The 23283-nt window shown below is 43.8% G+C and overlaps 1 protein-coding gene across 1 annotated transcript; it reads right to left on the minus strand.

Annotated features, from left to right (window-relative positions):
• Positions 1–1946: 1946 nt before the first annotated feature.
• LOC121290417 (SH3 domain-binding glutamic acid-rich-like protein 3) lies at positions 1947–12482 on the minus strand. Its single transcript, XM_041210857.1, has 3 exons — positions 12435–12482; positions 3567–3734; positions 1947–2075 (listed from the first exon to the last, which is right to left on the minus strand). Exons 1-3 carry the CDS (start codon positions 12480–12482, stop codon positions 1947–1949), a joined length of 345 nt encoding a protein of 114 aa, XP_041066791.1.
• Between the last annotated feature and the right edge of the window lie 10801 nt (positions 12483–23283).

The raw sequence follows: 23283 nt of genomic DNA on the forward strand, positions 1-23283 counted from the left end.
GTGCAGATGCAATCTCTGGCATGGTAAAATCACCAGGCTATTATTTGTTCACAGTGTAGAGGATTCATGCCAGTAATACCACTGCAACTTGATAGTCTTAATTAAATCTTGGTGAATCATGCAGTTATTTATAGATGATTGCATGCAACCTTTACAAGAACAAGAACTATTTCTCTAGTACATTATTTTGGAACAGCATTTCTAATCGGTTTTAAGGAAGATGCATTTTTCTCCTTTTTTATGGTTTTTTTTCTGCAAATCAGGTTGAAAATCATAGCTGATATTTCTGTTTGTCCACAAGATCTAACTTGTAGATTTAGTTCTTAAAGCTCTATTATCTGTGTTCAAAGATATTAGTTGCTGTTGCAAGGCATCTACCAGTGTCTGCCATTAGCGAGACATGCCCCTGCACATTTAAATTTAATTAATTTTTTTTTTTACATGTTAGATGCTGAGAGTGAGAGTTGATAATGCAGTGAGGGAAACTGGGCTTCTGGAACTTGAGTGAACAGGGAAAGCAACTGTGCATCACCTAACGAATCCGATTGGAGAACTGTGAAATAAACTGCAAGGACTGGGAAGGAGTTGTAATTTAAAGCGGATGAATTTAATGCCAAATTGGGTACAGAGAGGCAAAGAACAATAGAATTGAGAGAGAGAAATGGGAAGGAAAAGTAAAAAATGGTTTAAATTTCACTTTAAAAAAATCTCCAGCAAGATTAAAACTTGAAGGAATGAGACTCTACGTTTGTAAAAGTTAATTTTCAGTGCCAGGGAGGTTTAGTGGTAGTAATTGACACATCACGTCATTAAAAGGGTACTTAGATGGAAATGGGCAAAATTCAACTTCATGTCATGAGTATAGTTAATATCTACCATGCAAATACAGCAACTCCAAAACTTTTCAGCAGTGAAGACAGGCATTGCAATGCCTTTCTTGCAAAGCTAATGGCAGAGTGGCGCAACTCGGACAGGAGCTTTTGAGTTTACCCACACATCTTTGTCTCATCTGAAGCTGCTGTATCTTTTATGCATGAAAAAACAGAGAACCAAAGCCTCTTATTTCTCAATAATCTTATTAATTCAGTTTCCCATTCTTCTTTCTTAATGGATTATTGGCATACTGTCTCCCTAAGCCATCGCCAATCCTACTAAAGATGGTACCAGTGTTTAACAAGCACTCCAGAACCGCAGCCCAACTGCTATTGCTACTGGTAAAATGTACATTATTCCTTGCATGTGACTCTTAATAAAGCCCTTCTTAAACTTGCTGTTTGGGAGGGCTCCTACAGCCCTCAGAGCTTTGATCCTCCAACTCTGGCCTCTTGTGCATCCCCATTTCCTTTGCTGCTCCATCGATGGCCATGCTCCAGCTGTCTAAGCTCTGTAAAGTCCTCTCCAAACCTCTTCACCCCTCTGTCTCTTTTTAAGACATTGCTTAAAACTTACCACCTCATTGATCAAGCATTTGGCCAGCTGCCCTGATTCCTGTTTAAGTTTGATGCTAATGTTTGCCTGGTTATTCTCCTGCAAAGCACCTTGGCCTATTTTACTACTTTAAAGTCACTTTATAAATGTAAGTCGATTGCTTTTCTCCAAACTGAAAGACAGGATTTTCTGAGTCATGGACTTCTTTGTGCCTTACCTTAATGTATGTCTTTTTTTCTCCCTCACTGCCTGGTCTGCAACTCAAACATCTGAATTTAGGAGTACCATTGTAAAAAAAAAGCAAAAGGATCTGCATTTTAAATCTTTTGAGAGTCCAGTGCTGCCATCAGAACTTTACCACCTTTCTACATTTTTAAAAAACAATTGCTGCAGTTTTTAACTGGTTATCAGTTACAGCTAAAGACCAACTTTTGTGATTTAAAATACACTGTTTTATCACAACTCTCAAAATATATAGCAGGGAAGGATCACAAATGAGCAGCACTGCATCCATGGAATCAGCTTTCTGCAGTAAAATTTTGATTGGAGTCTGTTGAAAGTTCACAGCCATGTTGCTCTTTCTGTTCCAATTTTAAGAAGTGATCAATCTCTTCATTTTCCACAGCATCATAAAACTGCCAGTAATCCTACAGAGGTTTTTGTTTAAAGATTTGTGAATTAAATTCATTTTAGTTTATATAAGCTATGATACTTTATAAATTATTCAAATAAACATTTCACTGCTTGTCAATTGGGTGATGTGGTGTGGTGGACTCTGGGAGGGAGAGACAGTGCTATCTATTGATACATATGGGGGCTCTGGCTACCAGAACCTTTTGTTTGCCAAGGATCCAGAGTTTTGTAATAGACAAAGGGACAAGGACATGTGAAGATTTCCATAGCTGGTAGTGACACTCCCTCATATGACCCGAGGTACAATCCTGTTTGTTCCTGCCCAGCAATATCTCTATTCCAATTGGTGCTTCATCAGCAACCTGCCACAAATTGGTAGTGAAGTATGTGTGAAAATGCCTAACAGATGTACCAGTAGGGGGATGAATTACAAATGTGTGTTTCTCAGCTGGTAGAATAATGCCCACATGTGTTTGTACAGCACCATTTTAAGCCATAATAGTTAATCTGTTGGAGCAGCTTTAAAACACATCAATTCATAAACTTCATAATATGAAAGATAAATAAAACTCAGCCTTCCACAGTTCCCTCCCACGGTTTATAGCACATAGCAGTCAACTGTATTTTCATTGACCTATTCTCGATGAAAGGCACTGTCCCCAAAATCTGAAGCTGATAATATGGGCCTGTTTTCACTTTGACAGTGTAACCATTTGTTATATGCTTAAGTAATGGACATCTGCAGGACATTCAAGAACTGTGAATATTAGAGCTAAGTTTAATCTGGCCTCAAGTGACATTAAAACACATACATCTTTAAACAGGAGTCACTTAAGGACTGAAACATGTTTGGTTTTTTTCTTCCCATCAAGAAGGTTGAGGTCAATTGTGAAGATCAGCTAATAGCATAGACCAGTAATTGAGCTTGAAGCATTCTTGCTGTATGTGGTTCCATTACGATCTAGGTGAAATACTTAATCAATTGAGTGATTAGGGCAGAGCTAGGTGATGTGCTTAAAAGTTTTAACTTTAGGTCAGCAGACCATCATGCTTACATGTTTTTGTAGCTACCATCCTCACCATTTCTGAGTTTTGTGTCATCTGCAAACTTAACACATATGAAACTCCTCCACTAACACTGGGCTGACTGACCTGCAATAACCAGTTCTATCAAAAAAAATGAGGGATAAGAGTGTAACATTTGTAATCCTCCAATCTTCTGGCATCTAAGGAGGATTGGTACTTTGCAGCCAGAGTCTCCACAATCTCAACACCTACTTTTCTCAATATCTATCTGGACCTGGTGACTTTTCTGCTTTGAATTCTGCCAATCTTTTAAGTCTTTTCATCCTGTCAATTTCTCTACTACCACCTCCTGATGGATGACAAATTGACTGGAGAATGTTAAGCTGAGATCTGATATTTTATCCAACATTAAACGTATGATTTTAATGAAAATTATGTTCTATTTCACTGGTCATAATGCCAAATTAAAGATCTCTTACCCCACAATAGCTGTTATCATTGAATATTTGTGGTGGAAGAGCAATCGGGTTGCCTGCCCTGCTTCTCATTTCTTCCAGAAGTGTTTCACTGACTGAGATATCGATCCGTTTGTATTTTATTCTTTTTACTTCCAAAACCCTTTCCACTTCTGACTGTTGAGACCTGACCTAGGAACAGCGAAGAATCCACTAAGAACTAAAATAGAAAGCCATCTTTGGCACTTGTCAGCCAGAAGTTGCTCTTGTATACAGCTTCTCACTAGCAGTATTAAAGTATTTAAATTCTGTACTGGACCATAAACCCTTAAAAATGTAATTCAAGGCAGATGGGCTTGTTATGGAGCAAGATTTCCTGGAGTGCTATCTCTGGCGTCACTAGTACAAAATACATCTCGGATATGCTGCAAGTTTTATGTAGTCTTAACATATGCAATATTGAATTCAAATCTGTTGGAGCTCAGCCTGATGGGAGAACCAAACATGGGATCTTCCTGGTGAGAATAACTCAGCACAACACTGGCAGATGCAATTATCCACTGAGCCTTTTTGCCTCTTTCCAATGCAAGCTGATTTAAAATGAGGATCGTTTTGATACATTTAGCTAGTGTGTTGTAGTGTTGCCATGTGAGAGGCTGATGGTTAGCCAGTTGTAGATGTGACTGAGAATATGGTAGCATTGTGGCAGTAACCTTTTTGCTCGAGCTCAAAAACTCACCATAATTATAAAATTGAATGCAGTCATTCTGGTAAATTTGTGGCTGACACCAGAAAAATGTTGCCACTTAGAAGTACTGGATTATTGTAAAAATCCAACTGGTTCACATTTGTATTTCAAAACAAAGGGAAGCTGGTACCTCTACCCCATCTGGCCTTTTTTGCACCAATTCTCTCTTGACCTTGTTGGAGGGACAGTGAAAAGACATAGTTGTTTTCTGTGCCTCCAGCCACTGCAGTTTGGATCTGTGGTGAACTGGAGCCCAATCACAATTAAGGGTATAGAGCTCATCTTTCCCAAAAGTGGGTAGGAATTACCATGCATCTGCTGCCAGTGACAATCTATTGATAGTACATATCCCTATTTATATGCAGGAAGGCAAGAAAACCATTAGACAGTTCTGACATCTGTTCAAAGAGTGGGTATAATGGCTGGTTTCTGGGAAACAATAACCATCACAAGCAAGTACATCATAATTAAAAACAAATAAGTCAGCTCTTGGCAGGCAAAAAAAGTTTGCGAGGATTATGTTGTCTTGTTTCTAATATTGGCTCTAAATATTGTGTTACTGCCTCAAGGGTCCATGTGGAAGACAGCCTGCCCAGGATTTATTCTGCTAGGCCCTGTAACTAGACTAGACCACATTGGGAGCAGCCCACAAAACTTATATCTTTTTATTGAAGAAAGGAATATTTTGAACCAGTCAATGGGAGAATATCCCATGTCAAAGAAAGCAACAACGTATGTATGTTAAACCGCAGGGACTATAGTGTTTGTAGATAAATTACTCCCTTTTTAGTTACCAATGGTTTATCATGGTGGACGTGGGGAACACAAATGTTTCAGTAATAGGTTCAGAATTATGGATGTATGGAAATGGTCTGATTGGCAATGAATGTTGTCAGGGTTATGAGGAAAAAACAAAAACAATTTCTATTGCCTTCCAACAACCACTACCTCTCACCACCCCACCACTTCTAAACCTACTTGCATTCATACGCAGTTGCTGTAGTAATGCTCCACTTTTAAAAAAAAAACTTTTGTGGCAACTACTGATAGGAGATGCTTGCTAGTAGAGAAAAACCTGGAGTGATATCAAGACTGCTGATGGGGTCTTTGACTCTTTCTCACTAAATATGTGATTTAGATTCAGATATACAGTGCAAAATGGACAAATTCACAGATGATATGAACTTGTGGAGAATGGGGGAGTGTATGCAATTAAATCTAGTGAAGCAAAGCAGGAAGATCAAGATAGATTTTGCAAGTGGACAGATGATATTCAACGCAGATAAATGTGAACTGTTGGACATGCTGGAGTATGTTTCCCACTTGTTTCTGATGAATGATGTGGGATTTACTGGGTGACAGGTTTTGAGATATTTCAAGCTGATTGTCAGACAGAATCTTATTTTTGTGAACTTATGCATTTATAGCAAATTTTACAGGTCACTATTAGGAAAAAACATCAAGGCTGACACATTTTTCCACAATCAGCCATGTATTTTACCAGTTAATCTTCTGTTGAGAGGTCAAAACCTGGAGAGCAAGTGTCAGCAGGCTCTTGCAGTTTGGAGTTGAGAAGACAAGGGCCTACATTTCTAATCTGATGTCCACATACGCCCACTTCAGCTGCAAGGAAACTTGTGATAAATGCTGTGTTCATAATACAGCAAAGAACAAATTGCATGCAAAAAATACAGGGCAGAACTGAAGGAAATAAGAAATACAGGGAGAATTTGTATGAGAATAGATTGGTGGGTAACAAAAGGGAACCCAAAAGTGTTTTATTATTGTGAAAATAGCAAAATGGTAGTCAAAGGATGGAGCTGATTAGAAATCAAAGAGATGACCTTATGGAGGCAGAGGTGGTCAAGTTATTAAATGAGTACCTTGTACCTGTCTTCACTAAAGAAGAGGATGCTGCCAATGACATTGAAGGAGAAAGTAGTAGAAAAATTCTTCAGTCCCTTCCCACACCTAGGGGTGCATGAGGCAGACAAGACACATGCTAATATCTGTTTCCATAACTAGTTTTTCTTGGAACAGGTCGGTAGCTTGTCACCAGCAGCTATTGCTTGAGGGGCACACTCTACATCAAGTATAGCTTACCAAGAGACACTCCCCTCATCACCTGCTTGGAAGGATTTGCAGGTTGATAATTAACCTGTTTGGCCACATTATGAATGGAACTTCCGTGACTGTCAAGTCCTGGAGTGCAACTTAAACCCAGAGCTTCTGGCTCAGAGACATGGACTTGACCTCCCTGTGTAAAAATTCAATAGGATAAAAATAGATGAGGAGGAAGAGGTACTTGAAGGATTGGCAGTGCTTAAAGTAGACAGGCCACCTGGTCCAGATGGGATGTACCCTAGGTCATTGCGGGAAGCAAGAATGGAAATGGCAGAGGTTCTGGTCATAATCTTCCAATCCACCTTAGATATGGGAGCAATGCCAGAGGACTGGCAAATGTTATACCCCTGTTCAAAAGAGGGAGAGGGATGAACCTGGAAATTGCGGGTTAAATAGTCCAATGTTAGTGGTGGGGACCTGCTTTAAAGTCATTAATCCAAGATAAAATTAATTGACCCTTGGAAAAATATGGGTTTGGAATGAAAACCAGCATGGGTATGTTAAAGACAAATCATGTTTGACTAATATAATATGCAAAAGCAAAACACAGCAGATGCTGGAAATTTGAAAGAAAAATTGAAAATGCTGAAATTGCTCAACAGATCAAGCAGCATCTGTGGAGAGTTAACATAGTCATGTTTGACTAATTGGACTGTGATCAAGTAAAAGATTGATTAGATGGACTTTCAAAAGGGATCTGCTAAAACTTATTTTTATTTGTTTATGGGATGTGAATATTATTGGCAAGGCCAGCATCTATTATACACCCTTAATTGCCCTCAGGAAGCTGGTAGCCACCTTCTTGAACCTTCAGTGGAGATGGTGGTGTAGCGGACTAGTAATCCAGAGGCCCAGACTAATGCTCTGGGACGTGGGTTCATATCCCACCACAGCAGGTGGTGGAATTTAAATTCAATTAATAAAACCTGGAATTAGAAGCTGGTCATAAAAATAATTGTTGTAAAAACCCATCTGGTTCACTAATGTCCTTTAAGGAAGGAAATCTGCCATCCTTACTTGGTCTGGCCTACATGTGACTCCGGACACACAGCAATGTGGTTGACACTTAACTGCCCTCTGAAATGGCCTAGCAAGTCACTCAGTTCAGGGACAGTTAGAGATGGGCAACAGATTTTGGCCTTGCCAGTGTCGCACATAAACGATGAAAGAATGAATCAAAAAAACCCCACAGAAGTCCATGTCGTGTATTTACTCCCAAAGCGCTGTTAGGGAGGAGATTCAAGAATTTTGACCCAGTGATAATGAAAGTAAGGCAATATACTTCCAAGCCAGGATGTTGTGTGACTCATGGGGAACTTGTACATGGTGGTGTTCCCATGTACCTGCTGCCCTTCTAGGTAGTAGAGGTCACAGGTTTGTAAGGTGGTGTTGAAGTAGCATTGGCAAATTGCTGCAGTGCATTTTGTAGATGATGCATACTGCAGCCCAGATGCACTGCTGGTGGTGGATGAAGTGCCAGTTAAATGGGCTGCTTTGTCTTGGATGGAGTGGAACTTCTTAAGTGTTGTTGGAACTGCACACATCCAGGCAAATGGAGAGTGTTCCATCTCACTCCTGATGTGTTTTTTTATAGATGATGGAAAGGCTTTTGGGAAGTTGGGAGATGAGTTAGTCCCTGCAGAATTTCCTGTTTGACCTCTTTGTAGCTACGGTGTTTATGTGGCTGATCCTGTCATGTTTCTGGTCAAAGGTAACCCCAGAATATTGAAGGGGGATTCAGTGATTCAAGGAGAGATTGTTTTTCTCCTCCTTTTTAGAGATGGTCATTGCCTGGCACTTTTGTGGCACATATTAAACTTGTTAATTACAACCCAAGCTTGAACGTTGTCTAGGTCTTGCTGCATATGGATACACACTGCTTCAGTGTCTGAGAAGTTGCGAATGAAACTGAACACTATGCAATCATCAGCAAACATCCCCACTTCTGACCTTATGATGGAAGGAAGAATATTGATGAGCTGCTGAGAAACTCTTGCAGCAACGTTCTAAGGCTGAGATAATTGGCCTCCAACAAACATAACCACCTTCCTTTCTGCTAGGTATAAGTAAACCCATGGAGAAATTTCCCCTTGATGTTCATTGACTTCAATTTTCCAAGAGATCCTTGATGCTGCTTTCAGTTAAATGCTGCCTTGATGTTCTCTGTGCCACAATTAAACTGACCACCATAGATATACATGATTTACAGTTCGCAGATGACTGCAGTGTCATTGCCCACTTCACACCAGATTTACAAGCCACTCTCAACTTCTGCAATCCTGCATACAAGAAACTCAGCCTCTCTGTGATTATCGCCAAAACAAAATACATATCAACCGGTCAGTCAAATATTCCACCTCCCATATATGTTGAAGGAGAGATTCCGGGATACATCAATCGCTTCCCATACCTTGGCAACCACCTCTCAAAAGGCCACCATTGATGTGATCCAGCACCTGATTAGCTGCACCAGCTCAGCCTTCTACAAACTATGGCAGCAAACATTTGACAACAAAGACCATCACAAGTCAACAAAAGTCCTAGTATGCAGACCAGTTGTTGTCACACCCTCCTACTGCAATTTTTAAAAAATTATTCTTGGGATGTAGGTGTCACTGGCAAGGCCAGCATTTATTGCCTATTCCTAATTACCCTTGAGAAGGTGGTGATGAGCTGCCTTCTTGAACTGCTGCAGTCCATGTGGTATAGGTACAACCACAGTGCTGTTAGGGAGGTAGTGAGACCTGGACTGTGTATTAGCAACACAAGGGCACTAGAGAAATTCCAACAGCAATGCCTTTGCCACATCCTCTGGATTCAATGGGTGGACCATCGAACAAATGCTAGTTTCCTTCTAGCATTCAGCCAATATTCCTACAAAATCAACTTTGATGGACTGGACAGTGTGCCTGGATGGCTGTAAACAATTTTCAGCACTGTGGGTGTACCTACACCACATGACTGCAGTGGTTCAAGAAGGCAACTCATCAGCGCCTTCTCTAATTAGGGATGGGCAATAACTGCTGGCCTAGCCAGCAACAGCTACATCCCATGAATGAATTAAAAAATTGCAGTAGGAGAGTGTGACAACAACTGGTCTGCATACTAGGACTTTTGTTGACTTGTGAAGGTCTTTGTTGTCGAATGTTTGCTACCATAGTTTGCCAGGTCCTGTTTTCTCAACTCTCAAATGACCAACGGTCCAGGAGAGGACGAAGAAAACCCTTTAAAGTCACTCGGAATCTCTCCTTGAAGAGTGGCAGCATTGACATTAATGACTGGAACAGCTTGCTATCAGTCATTCAGAACAGCAACAACTTGCCCATTAAGCTCCATCACGCTTTGAGTCATATTGTCTTAATGATGAGGCAGAGTGGTGGCAGAGAAGGAAACAAACCCTGCCCACTCAGGATCCCACTACTTCGTGTGACATCCTGCCTTGTGCTCAGAGACCTGTAAGTTGAGAATTGGCCTGTTCAGTTACTTGAAGACCCATGGCAAAAGCTTGCAACCTGGAGTCAACGTCATCCTCAATTCAAGAGAGCCAATGATGTGATGCCTTGATGTCAAGGACAGTCACTGTAAGCTCACCTCTGGAATTAAGCGCTTTTGTCCATGTTTGGAACAAGGCTATAATGAGATATGGAGTCAAGTGGTCCTGGTGGAACCCAAGCTGAGCAGGTTATTGGGGAGTAAGTACTGCTTGATAGCACTAATTTAAAAAAAATCCTTTCCACCAGCTTTCTGATGATCGAGAGTAGACTGATGGGGCAGTAATTGGCTGGTTTGGATTTGTCTTTCTTGAGGACAAGACATACCTGGGCAATTTTCCATTTGGCCAGGTAGATACTAGTGTTATAGTTGTTCTGGAACAACTTGGATAGCAGAATGGCTAGTTCTGGAGCACAAGTCTTCAGCACTATGGTTTGGAAGTAGTTAAAGCCTTTGCTATATCCAATGCATTCAGTTGTTTCTTGAAATCAGGTGGAGTGAATTGAAATGACAAGACTGGCATCTGTGATGGGTAGGGATTTCAGTAGGATGTTGATAAGGATTATCCAGTCTGCACTTCTGATTGAAGATGTACCACTGTAATAGGCATTAGCAAATTGAACTAGGTAACAAAGGCAGTTGCTGCATGGACACTAAGTTGGCTCAGAACCACAGTGAATTGTTATTTTTTAAACAGGAGTCAAGAGCGCAATGGTGTTCCTTTGTTGCCAATATTGAAATCACTGCTCCTTTTTGATATAAATGACCTGGATTTGTGGTTACAGCACATACTATTAAAGTTTGCAGATGACAATACTCAGAAAAGTAGTGAACAATGAAGAGGATAGAAACAGATATTAGGAGGACATAGACAAGCTGGTGAAATGATCAGACCTATTGCAGATGAAAATTAACATGGAGAATTGTCAAATGATTCATTTTGGTGGTAAGAATGACACCTAGAGCATTTACGGACACTAGTCTTTCAATGTGGCAGGGCATGTTGAGAAGGCTGATTAAAAAGGGATACAAAATCATTGGTCTAATTTATAGACAACAGGCTAGAAGAAATTTGTCACAGGCAATATATGATCCGGCCACCTGTTCTATACAACTCCTGATATTTAGTTCTACTGACTGCAATGTAACTGAATATCAGGCACTGCATATAATAGGCAGCAGATCTGATACCACTTGTTCCATGTCACCGACTGAGATGAATTTCTAGCACAAAGAGTACAAAAGCAAGAAAGTTATGCTAAACCTATATAAAATACTGGCTAGGTGACATAATTTTGGGCACCAGACGTTAGGAAGGATTTCAAGGCCTTAGAGGGTGCAGTGAAGATTTACTAGAATGGTATCAGGGCTGAAATGCCTGTTACACGAAGAGACTAGAGAAAGTGGAATTGTTCTCCTTACAGCAGCAGAGAATATTTAATATCATGAAGGGTTTGGATACAGTAAATAAGGAGAAGGGTAACCCAGACAACTGAGATTTGCGGTAAGTAGCAAAAGAACTAGAGGCAACAAGTGGGGAAAAAAATATTAAGCGAGTTGTCAGCTGGATTGCACTGTCTGCAGATTCAATAATCACTTTTAAAAGGGGACTGGGCAAATAGTTGAAAGGGAAACCTTTGCTGGACATTGTGAAAAGAGAAGGGAGTGGAAAATATTGGATAGCTCTTTCAAAGAGTGACACAAGTGTGATTGCCCAAATGTGCTGAAAGTCTGGACAGAAATCGGGACAGAATCCCTTGCTGCCTCCGGACAGGCCTATCATCTTGCTCCGGCTGAAATCGATGAGCCTCACAGATTAGGAATCAGAAGCGGGATTTCTAGGTTTGATGGGTCAGTGCGCCACAGGTTCCACTTACCCAAGAATGGGTGAAGTCTGCCAGTATTTGAAATAATAGTAGGTGTGTCAATGTGGTGGACTGAGACAATGGGGTGTTATATGTTAAAGCGCGGGCTTTCATTAACTGCCAGAGATCCCAGAGCCTTTACAAAAACAGAATTACCTGGAAAAACTCAGGTCTGGCAGCATCGGCAGAGAAGAAAAGAGTTGACGTTTCGAGTCCTCATGACCTTTCACCAGAGCCTTTGTTTAGTTTTAAATGCGGGAAAGTTCCACCGGATCTGGGGAGCTGCTTTCAAATGATTTTGCGTCGAAATATCTTACGAATGTAATTCGTGCTTCTCTTCACTATCTTAGCGATCACTCACAACATTTTATGAGATATAATAGTCTCCAAAACGATCATGAATGATCTCCAATGACTAAAATTGGGAAATCTTGATTTTATATATATATATATATATACTTAAATAGGGAGCTGGTTACACCGAATAATTAATTATATATAAATAATTCTATCAGAATTCATACCCAAGGTATTTCGAATAAATTAATTATATTAACAATATTTCTAGAATATTAAACTGACACTTGGTGAAAGTTTGGTTTGGTAACGAGCTATGCCGCCGCCTGAAGGCTGCTTGTGTCCATCGCCCTGCGCCACATTTACCTCTCTCGATGCTGACACGCTAGAGATGTACAATTGGACTCCAGACATGGCTCGTCCCACCTTCACTTGAACAACTTGACCGCTACTTATTACACCCTCTCCCCCCGCCCCAGCCCAGCAGCAGCTTCGGTTCTGTCCGTTGCACACATTGCGTAATTGTCAGAATTGCAAGAGGTTCTCTCGAAGACAATGCTCTTTGAAGGCGAGAGCAGTGCTGCCCATACAGTGGGAGTATTCAAATTGTAGTTTTAGCAAACGGCCACTGATATCGCAGATTATTTGAAATTAGTCAAACTTCTAAAAGGAATCACATCTTGTATGTCAACGTCAATGAGTAGGAACTGGAACAAGATGACAATTCTGAGAATTGGGTGTCATATGTGGGATTCTGCATAGGGTGATTGGATGTTTCTAGGGCGGTAACCTGGATATCAAAAGTCTTTTCATTAATAGATTATCCTACTCCCCTCTCGCTCCGTACCTTCTGTTTTGGTGAGCTTCCAGCTTTGGAGACAGAAAGTTATGGCTTCGACTTCCAGTTAGTCGCATGAGTCTCGGCTGGTATTTCCGCGCCTCACCGGGGGCTAGATACATTGGGTGTGATGTTCTTTGGATGTGATATTAGACTAAATCCTATTAATGTGGATTTAGAAGATCAGAAAACATTACCCGAAGAACAAGTCTCCCGGAGTCCTAAACAAAAACAGAATTACCTGGAAAAACTCAGCAGGTCTGGCAGCGTCGGCGGAGAAGAAATGAATTGACGTTTCGAGTCCTCATGACCCTTCAACAGAACTGATTTTTCTTTACAAGGAGAGGGGTGAAATATAAGCTGGTTTAAGGTGGGAGGGAGAAGTGGAGGGGGGGGGGGGGGTGTTGTAGGGACAAGCAAGCAGTGATAGGAGCAGATCATCAAAAGATGTCACAGACAAAGGAACACAGAGGTGTTGAAGTTGGTGATATTATCTAAACGAATGTGCTAATTAAGAATGGATGGTAGGGCACTCAAGGTGTAGCTCTAGTGGGGGTGGGGGGCATAAAAGATTTAAAAATAATGGAAATAGGTGGGAAAAGAAAAATCTATATAAATTATTGGAAAAAAAACAAAAAGAAGGGGGAAGAAACAGAAAGGGAGTGGGGATGGAGGAGGGAGCTCAAGACCTAAAGTTGTTGAATTTAATATTCAGTCTGGAAGGCTTAAAAGTGCCTAGTTGGAAGATGAGGTGCTGTTCCTCCAGTTTGCATTGGGCTTCACTGGAACAATGCAGCAGGCCAAGGACAGACATGTGGGCAAGAGAGCAGGGTGGAGTGTTAAAATGGCAAGCGACAGGGAGGTTTGGGTCATTCTTGCGGACAGACCGCAGGTGTTCTGCAAAGCGGTCGCCCAGTTTACGTTTGGTCTCTCCATTGTAGAGGAGACCACATTGGGAGCAATGAATATAGTAGACTAAGTTGGGGGAAATGCAAGTGAAATGTTGCTTCACTTGAAAGGAGTGTTTGGGCCCTTGGACGATGAGGAGAGAGGAAGTGAAGGGGCAGGTGTTACATCTTTTGCGTGGGAATGGGGAGGTGCCATAGGTGGGGGTTGAGGAGTAGGGGGTGATGGGGGAGTGGACCAGGGTGTCCCGGAGGGAACGATCCCTACGGTATGCCGACAGGGGGGAGTGAAGGGAAGATGTGTTTGGTGGTGGCATCATGCTGGAGTTGGCGGAAATGGTGGAGGATGATCCTTTGAATGTGGAGGCTGATAAGTAAGGACAAGGGGGACCCTATCATGTTTCTGGGAGGGAGGAGAAGGCGTGAGGACGGATGCGCGGGAGATGGGCCGGACACAGTTGAGGGCCCTGTCAACGACCGTGGATGGAAAACTTCGGTTAAGGAAGAAGGAGAACATGTCAGAGGAGCTGTTTTTGAAGGTAGCATCATCGGAACAGATGCGACGGAGGCGAAGGAACTGAGAGAATGGGATGGAGTCCTTACAGAAAGCGGGGTGTGTGGAGCTGTAGTCGGGGTAGCTGTGGAAGTCGGTAGGCTTGTAATGGATATTGGTGGACAGTCTATCACCAGTGATTGAGACAGAGAGGTCAAGGAAGGGAAGGGATGTGTCAGAGATGGACCACGTGAAAATGACGGAGGGGTGGAGATTGGAAGCCAAATTAATAAATTTTTCCAAGTCCCGACGAGAGCATGAAGGAGCACCGAAGTAATCATCGATGTACCAGAGAAAGAGTTGTGGAAGGGGGCCGGAGTAGGACTGGAACAAGGAATGTTCCACATACCCCATAAGGAGACAGGCATAGCTGGGGCCCATGCCGGTACCCATAGCCACACCTTTTATTTGGAGGAAGTGAGAGGAGTTGAAGGAGAAATTGTTCATTGTGAGAACAAGTTCAGCCAGACGGAGGAGAGTAGTGGTGGATGGGGATTGTTTGGGCCTCTTTTCGAGGAAGAAGCTAAAGGCCCTCAGACCATCCTGGTGGGGGATGGAGGTGTAGAGGGATTGGACGTCCATGGTGAAGAGGAAGCGGTTGGGGCCAGGGAACTGGAAATTGTTGATGTGACGTAAGGTGTCAGAGGAATCACGGATATAGGTGGGAAGGGACTGGACAAGGGGAGAGAGAAGGGAGTCAAGATAACGAGAAATGAGTTCCATGGGGCAGGAGCAAGCTGACAAGATCGGTCTACCGGGACAGTTCTGTTTGTGGATTTTGGGTAGGAGGTAGAAGCGGGGCGTCCGAGGTTGGGGGACCATCAGGTTGGAAGCTGTGGGAGGAAGATCCCCAGAGGAGATGAGGTCAGTGACAGTCCTGGAAACAATGGCTTGATGTTCAGTGGTGGGGTCATGGTACAGGGAGAGGTAGGAGGAAGTGTCTGCGAGTTGACGCTCAGCCTCCACGAGGTAGAGGTCAGTGCACCTGACAACAGCAGCACCACCCTTGTCAGCGGGTTTGATGACAATGTCAGGGTTGGACCTGAGAGAACGGAATGCAGTAAGTTCAGTGAGAGGGAGATTAGAATGGGTGAGAGGAGCAGAGAAATTGAGACGACTAATGTCGCGCTGACAGTTCTCAATGAAAAGATCAAGAGAAGGTAAGAATCCAGATGGATGGGTCCAGGTGGAGGGAGAATATTGGAGGTGGGTAAAAGGATCCGTTGAATGGGGAGAGGACTCCTGCCCGAAGTACGCCCGGAGACGAAGACGGCGGAAGAAGAGTTCAGCATCGTGCCGAGCCCGAAATTCATTGAGATGAGGGCGTAAGGGTATGAAACTAGGTCCTTTGCTAAGCACTGAACATTCAGCGTCGGAGAGGGGAAGGTCAGGGTACACTGTACAGTATCTGCAGAGTGCGGATTGCTGCACACTGTACAGTACCTGCAGAGTTTGAATTACTCCACACTGTACAGTACCTGCAGAGTTTGGATTGCTCCACACTGTACAGTATCTGCAGAGTTTGGATTGCTCCACACTGTACAGTACCTGCAGAGTTTGGAATGCTCCACACTGTACAGTATCTGCAGAGTTTGGAATGCTCCACACTGTACAGTATCTGCAGAGTTTGGAATGCTCCACACTGTACAGTATCTGCAGAGTTTGGAATGCTCCACACTGTACAGTATCTGCAGAGTTTGGAATGCTCCACACTGTACAGTACCTGCAGAGTTTGGATTGCTCCACACTGTACAGTATCTGCAGAGTTTGGATTGCTCCACACTGTACAGTATCTGCAGAGTTTGGAATGCTCCACACTGTACAGTATCTGCAGAGTTTGGATTGCTCCACACTGTACAGTACCTGCAGAGTTTGGAATGCTCCACACTGTACAGTACCTGCAGAGTTTGGAATGCTCCACACTGTACAGTATCTGCAGAGTTTGGAATGCTCCACACTGTACAGTATCTGCAGAGTGTGGATTGCTCCACACTGTACAGTATCTGCAGAGTTTGGATTACTCCACACTGTACAGTACCTGCAGAGTTTGGATTGCTCCACACTGTACAGTATCTGCAGAGTTTGGATTGCTCCACACTGTACAGTATCTGCAGAGTTTGGATTGCTCCACACTGTACAGTATCTGCAGAGTTTGGATTGCTCCACACTGTACAGTACCTGCGGAGTTTGGAATGCTCCACACTGTACAGTACCTGCAGAGTTTGGATTGCTCCACACTGTACAGTACCTGCAGAGTTTGGAATGCTCCACACTGTACAGTATCTGCAGAGTTTGGAATGCTCCACACTGTACAGTACCTGCAGAGTTTGGATTGCTCCACACTGTACAGTACCTGCAGAGTTTGGAATGCTCCACACTGTACAGTATCTGCAGAGTTTGGAATGCTCCACACTGTACAGTATCTGCAGAGTTTGGAATGCTCCACACTGTACAGTACCTGCAGAGTTTGGAATGCTCCACACTGTACAGTATCTGCAGAGTTTGGAATGCTCCACACTGTACAGTATCTGCAGAGTTTGCAATGCTCCACACTGTACAGTATCTGCAGAGTTTGGAATGCTCCACACTGTACAGTATCTGCAGAGTTTGGAATGCTCCACACTGTACAGTACCTGCGCAGTTTGGATTGCTCCACACTGTACAGTACCTGCAGAGTTTGGAATGCTCCACACTGTACAGTATCTGCAGAGTTTGGATTGCTCCACACTGTACAGTATCTGCAGAGTTTGGAATGCTCCACACTGTACAGTATCTGCAGAGTTTGGATTGCTCCACACTGTACAGTATCTGCAGAGTTTGGAATGCTCCACACTGTACAGTATCTGCAGAGTTTGGAATGCTCCACACTGTACAGTATCTGCAGAGTTTGGATTGCTCCACACTGTACAGTATCTGCAGAGTTTGGATTGCTCCACACTGTACAGTACCTGCAGAGTTTGGATTGCTCCACACTGTACAGTATCTGCAGAGTTTGGATTGCTCCACACTGTACAGTATCTGCAGAGTTTGGATTGCTCCACACTGTACAGTATCTGCAGAGTTTGGATTGCTCCACACTGTACAGTACCTGCGGAGTTTGGAATGCTCCACACTGTACAGTACCTGCAGAGTTTGGAATGCTCCACACTGTACAGTATCTGCAGAGTTTGGAATGCTCCACACTGTACAGTATCTGCAGAGTTTGGATTGCTCCACACTGTACAGTATCTGCAGAGTGCGGATTGCTCCACACTGTACAGTACCTGCAGAGTTTGGAATGCTCCACACTGTACAGTATCTGCAGAGTTTGGAATGCTCCACACTGTACAGTATCTGCAGAGTTTGGAATGCTCCACACTGTACAGTACCTGCAGAGTTTGGAATGCTCCACACTGTACAGTATCTGCAGAGTTTGGAATGCTCCACACTGTACAGTATCTGCAGAGTTTGGAATGCTCCACACTGTACAGTACCTGCAGAGTTTGGATTGCTCCACACTGTACAGTACCTGCAGAGTTTGGATTGCTCCACACTGTACAGTATCTGCAGAGTTTGGATTGCTCCACACTGTACAGTATCTGCAGAGTTTGGATTGCTCCACACTGTACAGTATCTGCAGAGTTTGGATTGCTCCACACTGTACAGTATCTGCAGAGTTTGGAATGCTCCACACTGTACAGTACCTGCTCAGTTTGGATTGCTCCACACTGTACAGTACCTGCAGAGTTTGGAATGCTCCACACTGTACAGTATCTGCAGAGTTTGGAATGCTCCACACTGTACAGTATCTGCAGAGTTTGGAATGCTCCACACTGTACAGTACCTGCAGAGTTTGGAATGCTCCACACTGTACAGTACCTGCAGAGTTTGGAATGCTCCACACTGTACAGTATCTGCAGAGTTTGGATTGCTCCACACTGTACAGTATCTGCAGAGTTTGGATTGCTCCACACTGTACAGTACCTGCAGAGTTTGGAATGCTCCACACTGTACAGTATCTGCAGAGTTTGGAATGCTCCACACTGTACAGTATCTGCAGAGTTTGGAATGCTCCACACTGTACAGTATCTGCAGAGTTTGGATTGCTCCACACTGTACAGTACCTGCAGAGTTTGGATTGCTCCACACTGTACAGTATCTGCAGAGTTTGGATTGCTCCACACTGTACAGTATCTGCAGAGTTTGGAATGCTCCACACTGTACAGTACCTGCGGAGTTTGGAATGCTCCACACTGTACAGTACCTGCAGAGTTTGGAATGCTCCACACTGTACAGTATCTGCAGAGTTTGGAATGCTCCACACTGTACAGTATCTGCAGAGTTTGGAATGCTCCACACTGTACAGTATCTGCAGAGTTTGGATTGCTCCACACTGTACAGTATCTGCAGAGTTTGGATTGCTCCACACTGTACAGTACCTGCAGAGTTTGGAATGCTCCACACTGTACAGTATCTGCAGAGTTTGGAATGCTCCACACTGTACAGTATCTGAAGAGTTTGGATTGCTCCACACTGTACAGTATCTGCAGAGTTTGGATTGCTCCACACTGTACAGTACCTGCAGAGTTTGAATTGCTCCACACTGTACAGTACCTGCAGAGTTTGGATTGCTCCACACTGTACAGTATCTGCAGAGTTTGGAATGCTCCACACTGTACAGTGTCTGCAGAGTTTGGATTGCTCCACACTGTACAGTATCTGCAGAGTTTGGATTGCTCCACACTGTACAGTACCTGCTGAGTTTGGAATGCTCCACACTGTACAGTATCTGCAGAGTTTGGAATGCTCCACACTGTACAGTATCTGCAGAGTTTGGATTGCTCCACACTGTACAGTATCTGCAGAGTTTGGATTGCTCCACACTGTACAGTACCTGCAGAGTTTGGATTGCTCCACACTGTACAGTATCTGCAGAGTTTGGAATGCTCCACACTGTACAGTATCTGCAGAGTTTGGAATGCTCCACACTGTACAGTATCTGCAGAGTTTGGATTGCTCCACACTGTACAGTACCTGCGGAGTTTGGAATGCTCCACACTGTACAGTATCTGCAGAGTTTGGAATGCTCCACACTGTACAGTATCTGCGCAGTTTGGATTGCTCCACACTGTACAGTACCTGCAGAGTTTGGAATGCTCCACACTGTACAGTATCTGCAGAGTTTGGAATGCTCCACACTGTACAGTACCTGCAGAGTTTGGAATGCTCCACACTGTACAGTACCTGCAGAGTTTGGAATGCTCCACACTGTACAGTATCTGCAGAGTTTGGATTGCTCCACACTGTACAGTATCTGCAGAGTTTGGAATGCTCCACACTGTACAGTACCTGCAGAGTTTGGATTGCTCCACACTGTACAGTACCTGCAGAGTTTGGATTGCTCCACACTGTACAGTATCTGCAGAGTTTGGATTGCTCCACACTGTACAGTATCTGAAGAGTTTGGATTGCTCCACACTGTACAGTATCTGCAGAGTTTGGATTGCTCCACACTGTACAGTATCTGCAGAGTTTGGATTGCTCCACACTGTACAGTACCTGCAGAGTTTGGATTGCTCCACACTGTACAGTATCTGCAGAGTTTGGATTGCTCCACACTGTACAGTATCTGCAGAGTTTGGATTGCTCCACACTGTACAGTATCTGCAGAGTTTGGATTGCTCCACACTGTACAGTATCTGCAGAGTTTGGATTGCTCCACACTGTACAGTACCTGCAGAGTTTGGATTGCTCCACACTGTACAGTACCTGCAGAGTTTGGATTGCTGCACACTGTACAGTATCTGCAGAGTTTGGATTGCTGCACACTGTACAGTACCTGCAGAGTTTGAATTACTCCACACTGTACAGTACCTGCAGAGTTTGGATTGCTCCACACTGTACAGTATCTGAAGAGTTTGGATTGCTCCACACTGTACAGTACCTGCAGAGTTTGGAATGCTCCAACTGTACAGTACCTGCAGAGTTTGGAATGCTCCACACTGTACAGTAACTGTAGAGTTTGGATTGCTCCACACTGTACAGTATCTGCAGAGTTTGGATTGCTCCACACTGTACAGTACCTGCAGAGTTTGGAATGCTCCACACTGTACAGTATCTGCAGAGTTTGGAATGCTCCACACTGTACAGTATCTGCAGAGTTTGGAATGCTCCACACTGTACAGTATCTGCAGAGTTTGGAATGCTCCACACTGTACAGTATCTGCAGAGTTTGGATTGCTCCACACTGTACAGTATCTGCAGAGTTTGGATTGCTCCACACTGTACAGTATCTGCAGAGTTTGGATTGCTCCACACTGTACAGTACCTGCAGAGTTTGGATTGCTCCACACTGTACAGTACCTGCAGAGTTTGGATTGCTCCACACTGTACAGTATCTGCAGAGTTTGGATTGCTCCACACTGTACAGTACCTGCAGAGTTTGGATTGCTCCACACTGTACAGTACCTGCTGAGTTTGGAATGCTCCACACTGTACAGTATCTGCGGAGTTTGGAATGCTCCACACTGTACAGTACCTGCAGAGTTTGGAATGCTCCACACTGTACAGTACCTGCAGAGTTTGGAATGCTCCACACTGTACAGTATCTGCAGAGTTTGGAATGCTCCACACTGTACAGTATCTGCAGAGTTTGGAATGCTCCACACTGTACAGTATCTGCAGAGTTTGGAATGCTCCACACTGTACAGTATCTGCAGAGTTTGGAATGCTCCACACTGTACAGTATCTGCAGAGTTGGAATGCTCCACACTGTACAGTATCTGCAGAGTTTGGATTGCTCCACACTGTACAGTACTGCAGAGTTGACTCCACACTGTACAGTATCTGCAGAGTTTGGATTGCTCCACACTGTACAGTATCTGCAGAGTTTGGATTGCTCCACACTGTACAGTATCTGCAGAGTTTGGATTGCTCCACACTGTACAGTATCTGCAGAGTTTGGATTGCTCCACACTGTACAGTATCTGCAGAGTTTGGAATGCTCCACACTGTACAGTATCTGCAGAGTTTGGAATGCTCCACACTGTACAGTATCTGCAGAGTTTGGAATGCTCCACACTGTACAGTATCTGCAGAGTTTGGATTGCTCCACACTGTACAGTATCTGCAGAGTTTGGATTGCTCCACACTGTACAGTATCTGAAGAGTTTGGATTGCTCCACACTGTACAGTACCTGCAGAGTTTGGAATGCTCCACACTGTACAGTACCTGCAGAGTTTGGAATGCTCCACACTGTACAGTACCTGCAGAGTTTGGAATGCTCCACACTGTACAGTATCTGCAGAGTTTGGAATGCTCCACACTGTACAGTATCTGCAGAGTTTGGATTGCTCCACACTGTACAGTACCTGCAGAGTTTGGAATGCTCCACACTGTACAGTACCTGCAGAGTTTGGAATGCTCCACACTGTACAGTATCTGCAGAGTTTGGATTGCTCCACACTGTACAGTATCTGCAGAGTTTGGATTGCTCCACACTGTACAGTACCTGCAGAGTTTGGAATGCTCCACACTGTACAGTACCTGCAGAGTTTGGAATGCTCCACACTGTACAGTACCTGCAGAGTTTGGAATGCTCCACACTGTACAGTATCTGCAGAGTTTGGATTGCTCCACACTGTACAGTACCTGCAGAGTTTGGAATGCTCCACACTGTACAGTAACTGCAGAGTTTGGATTGCTCCACACTGTACAGTATCTGCAGAGTTTGGAATGCTCCACACTGTACAGTACCTGCAGAGTTTGGAATGCTCCACACTGTACAGTACCTGCAGAGTTTGGAATGCTCCACACTGTACAGTATCTGCAGAGTTTGGATTACACCACACTGTACAGTACCTGCAGAGTTTGGATTGCTCCACACTGTACAGTATCTGCAGAGTTTGGATTGCTCCACACTGTACAGTACCTGCAGAGTTTGGATTGCTCCACACTGTACAGTACCTGCAGAGTTTGGATTGCTCCACACTGTACAGTATCTGCAGAGTTTGGATTGCTCCACACTGTACAGTACCTGCAGAGTTTGGATTGCTCCACACTGTACAGTATCTGCAGAGTTTGGATTGCTCCACACTGTACAGTACCTGCAGAGTTTGGATTGCTCCACACTGTACAGTACCTGCAGAGTTTGGATTGCTCCACACTGTACAGTATCTGCAGAGTTTGGATTGCTCCACACTGTACAGTATCTGCAGAGTTTGGAATGCTCCACACTGTACAGTACCTGCAGAGTTTGGAATGCTCCACACTGTACAGTACCTGCAGAGTTTGGAATGCTCCACACTGTACAGTATCTGCAGAGTTTGGAATGCTCCACACTGTACAGTATCTGCAGAGTTTGGAATGCTCCACACTGTACAGTATCTGCAGAGTTTGGAATGCTCCACACTGTACAGTATCTGCAGAGTTTGGAATGCTCCACACTGTACAGTATCTGCAGAGTTTGGAATGCTCCACACTGTACAGTATCTGCAGAGTTTGGATTGCTCCACACTGTACAGTATCTGCAGAGTTTGGATTGCTCCACACTGTACAGTATCTGCAGAGTTTGGATTGCTCCACACTGTACAGTATCTGCAGAGTTTGGATTGCTCCACACTGTACAGTATCTGCAGAGTTTGGATTGCTCCACACTGTACAGTACCTGCAGAGTTTGGAATGCTCCACACTGTACAGTATCTGCAGAGTTTGGAATGCTCCACACTGTACAGTACCTGCAGAGTTTGGATTGCTCCACACTGTACAGTATCTGCAGAGTTTGGATTGCTCCACACTGTACAGTACCTGCAGTGTTTGGATTGCTCCACACTGTACAGTACCTGCAGAGTTTGGAATGCTCCACACTGTACAGTACCTGCAGAGTTTGGAATGCTCCACACTGTACAGTATCTGCAGAGTTTGGAATGCTCCACACTGTA

The sequence above is a fragment of the Carcharodon carcharias genome, chromosome 18 (assembly GCF_017639515.1).
Source record: "Carcharodon carcharias isolate sCarCar2 chromosome 18, sCarCar2.pri, whole genome shotgun sequence".
Classification (NCBI taxonomy): domain Eukaryota; kingdom Metazoa; phylum Chordata; class Chondrichthyes; order Lamniformes; family Lamnidae; genus Carcharodon; species Carcharodon carcharias.

What these genes read in the sequence shown, in the direction of transcription:
- LOC121290417 (XM_041210857.1), bottom strand. Translation starts at nt 12,482, where the DNA reads ATGTCTGGAGTCCAATTGTACATCTCTAGCGTGTCAGCATCGAGAGAG. An exon ending in GCGTGTCAGCATCGAGAGAG is followed by an intron (nt 3,735 to 12,434) that starts GTAAATGTGGCG and finishes CGCTGTTCCTAG; the next exon opens with GTCAGGTCTCAACAGTCAGA. An exon ending in ATGATAACAGCTATTGTGGG is followed by an intron (nt 2,076 to 3,566) that starts GTAAGAGATCTT and finishes AAACCTCTGTAG; the next exon opens with GATTACTGGCAGTTTTATGA.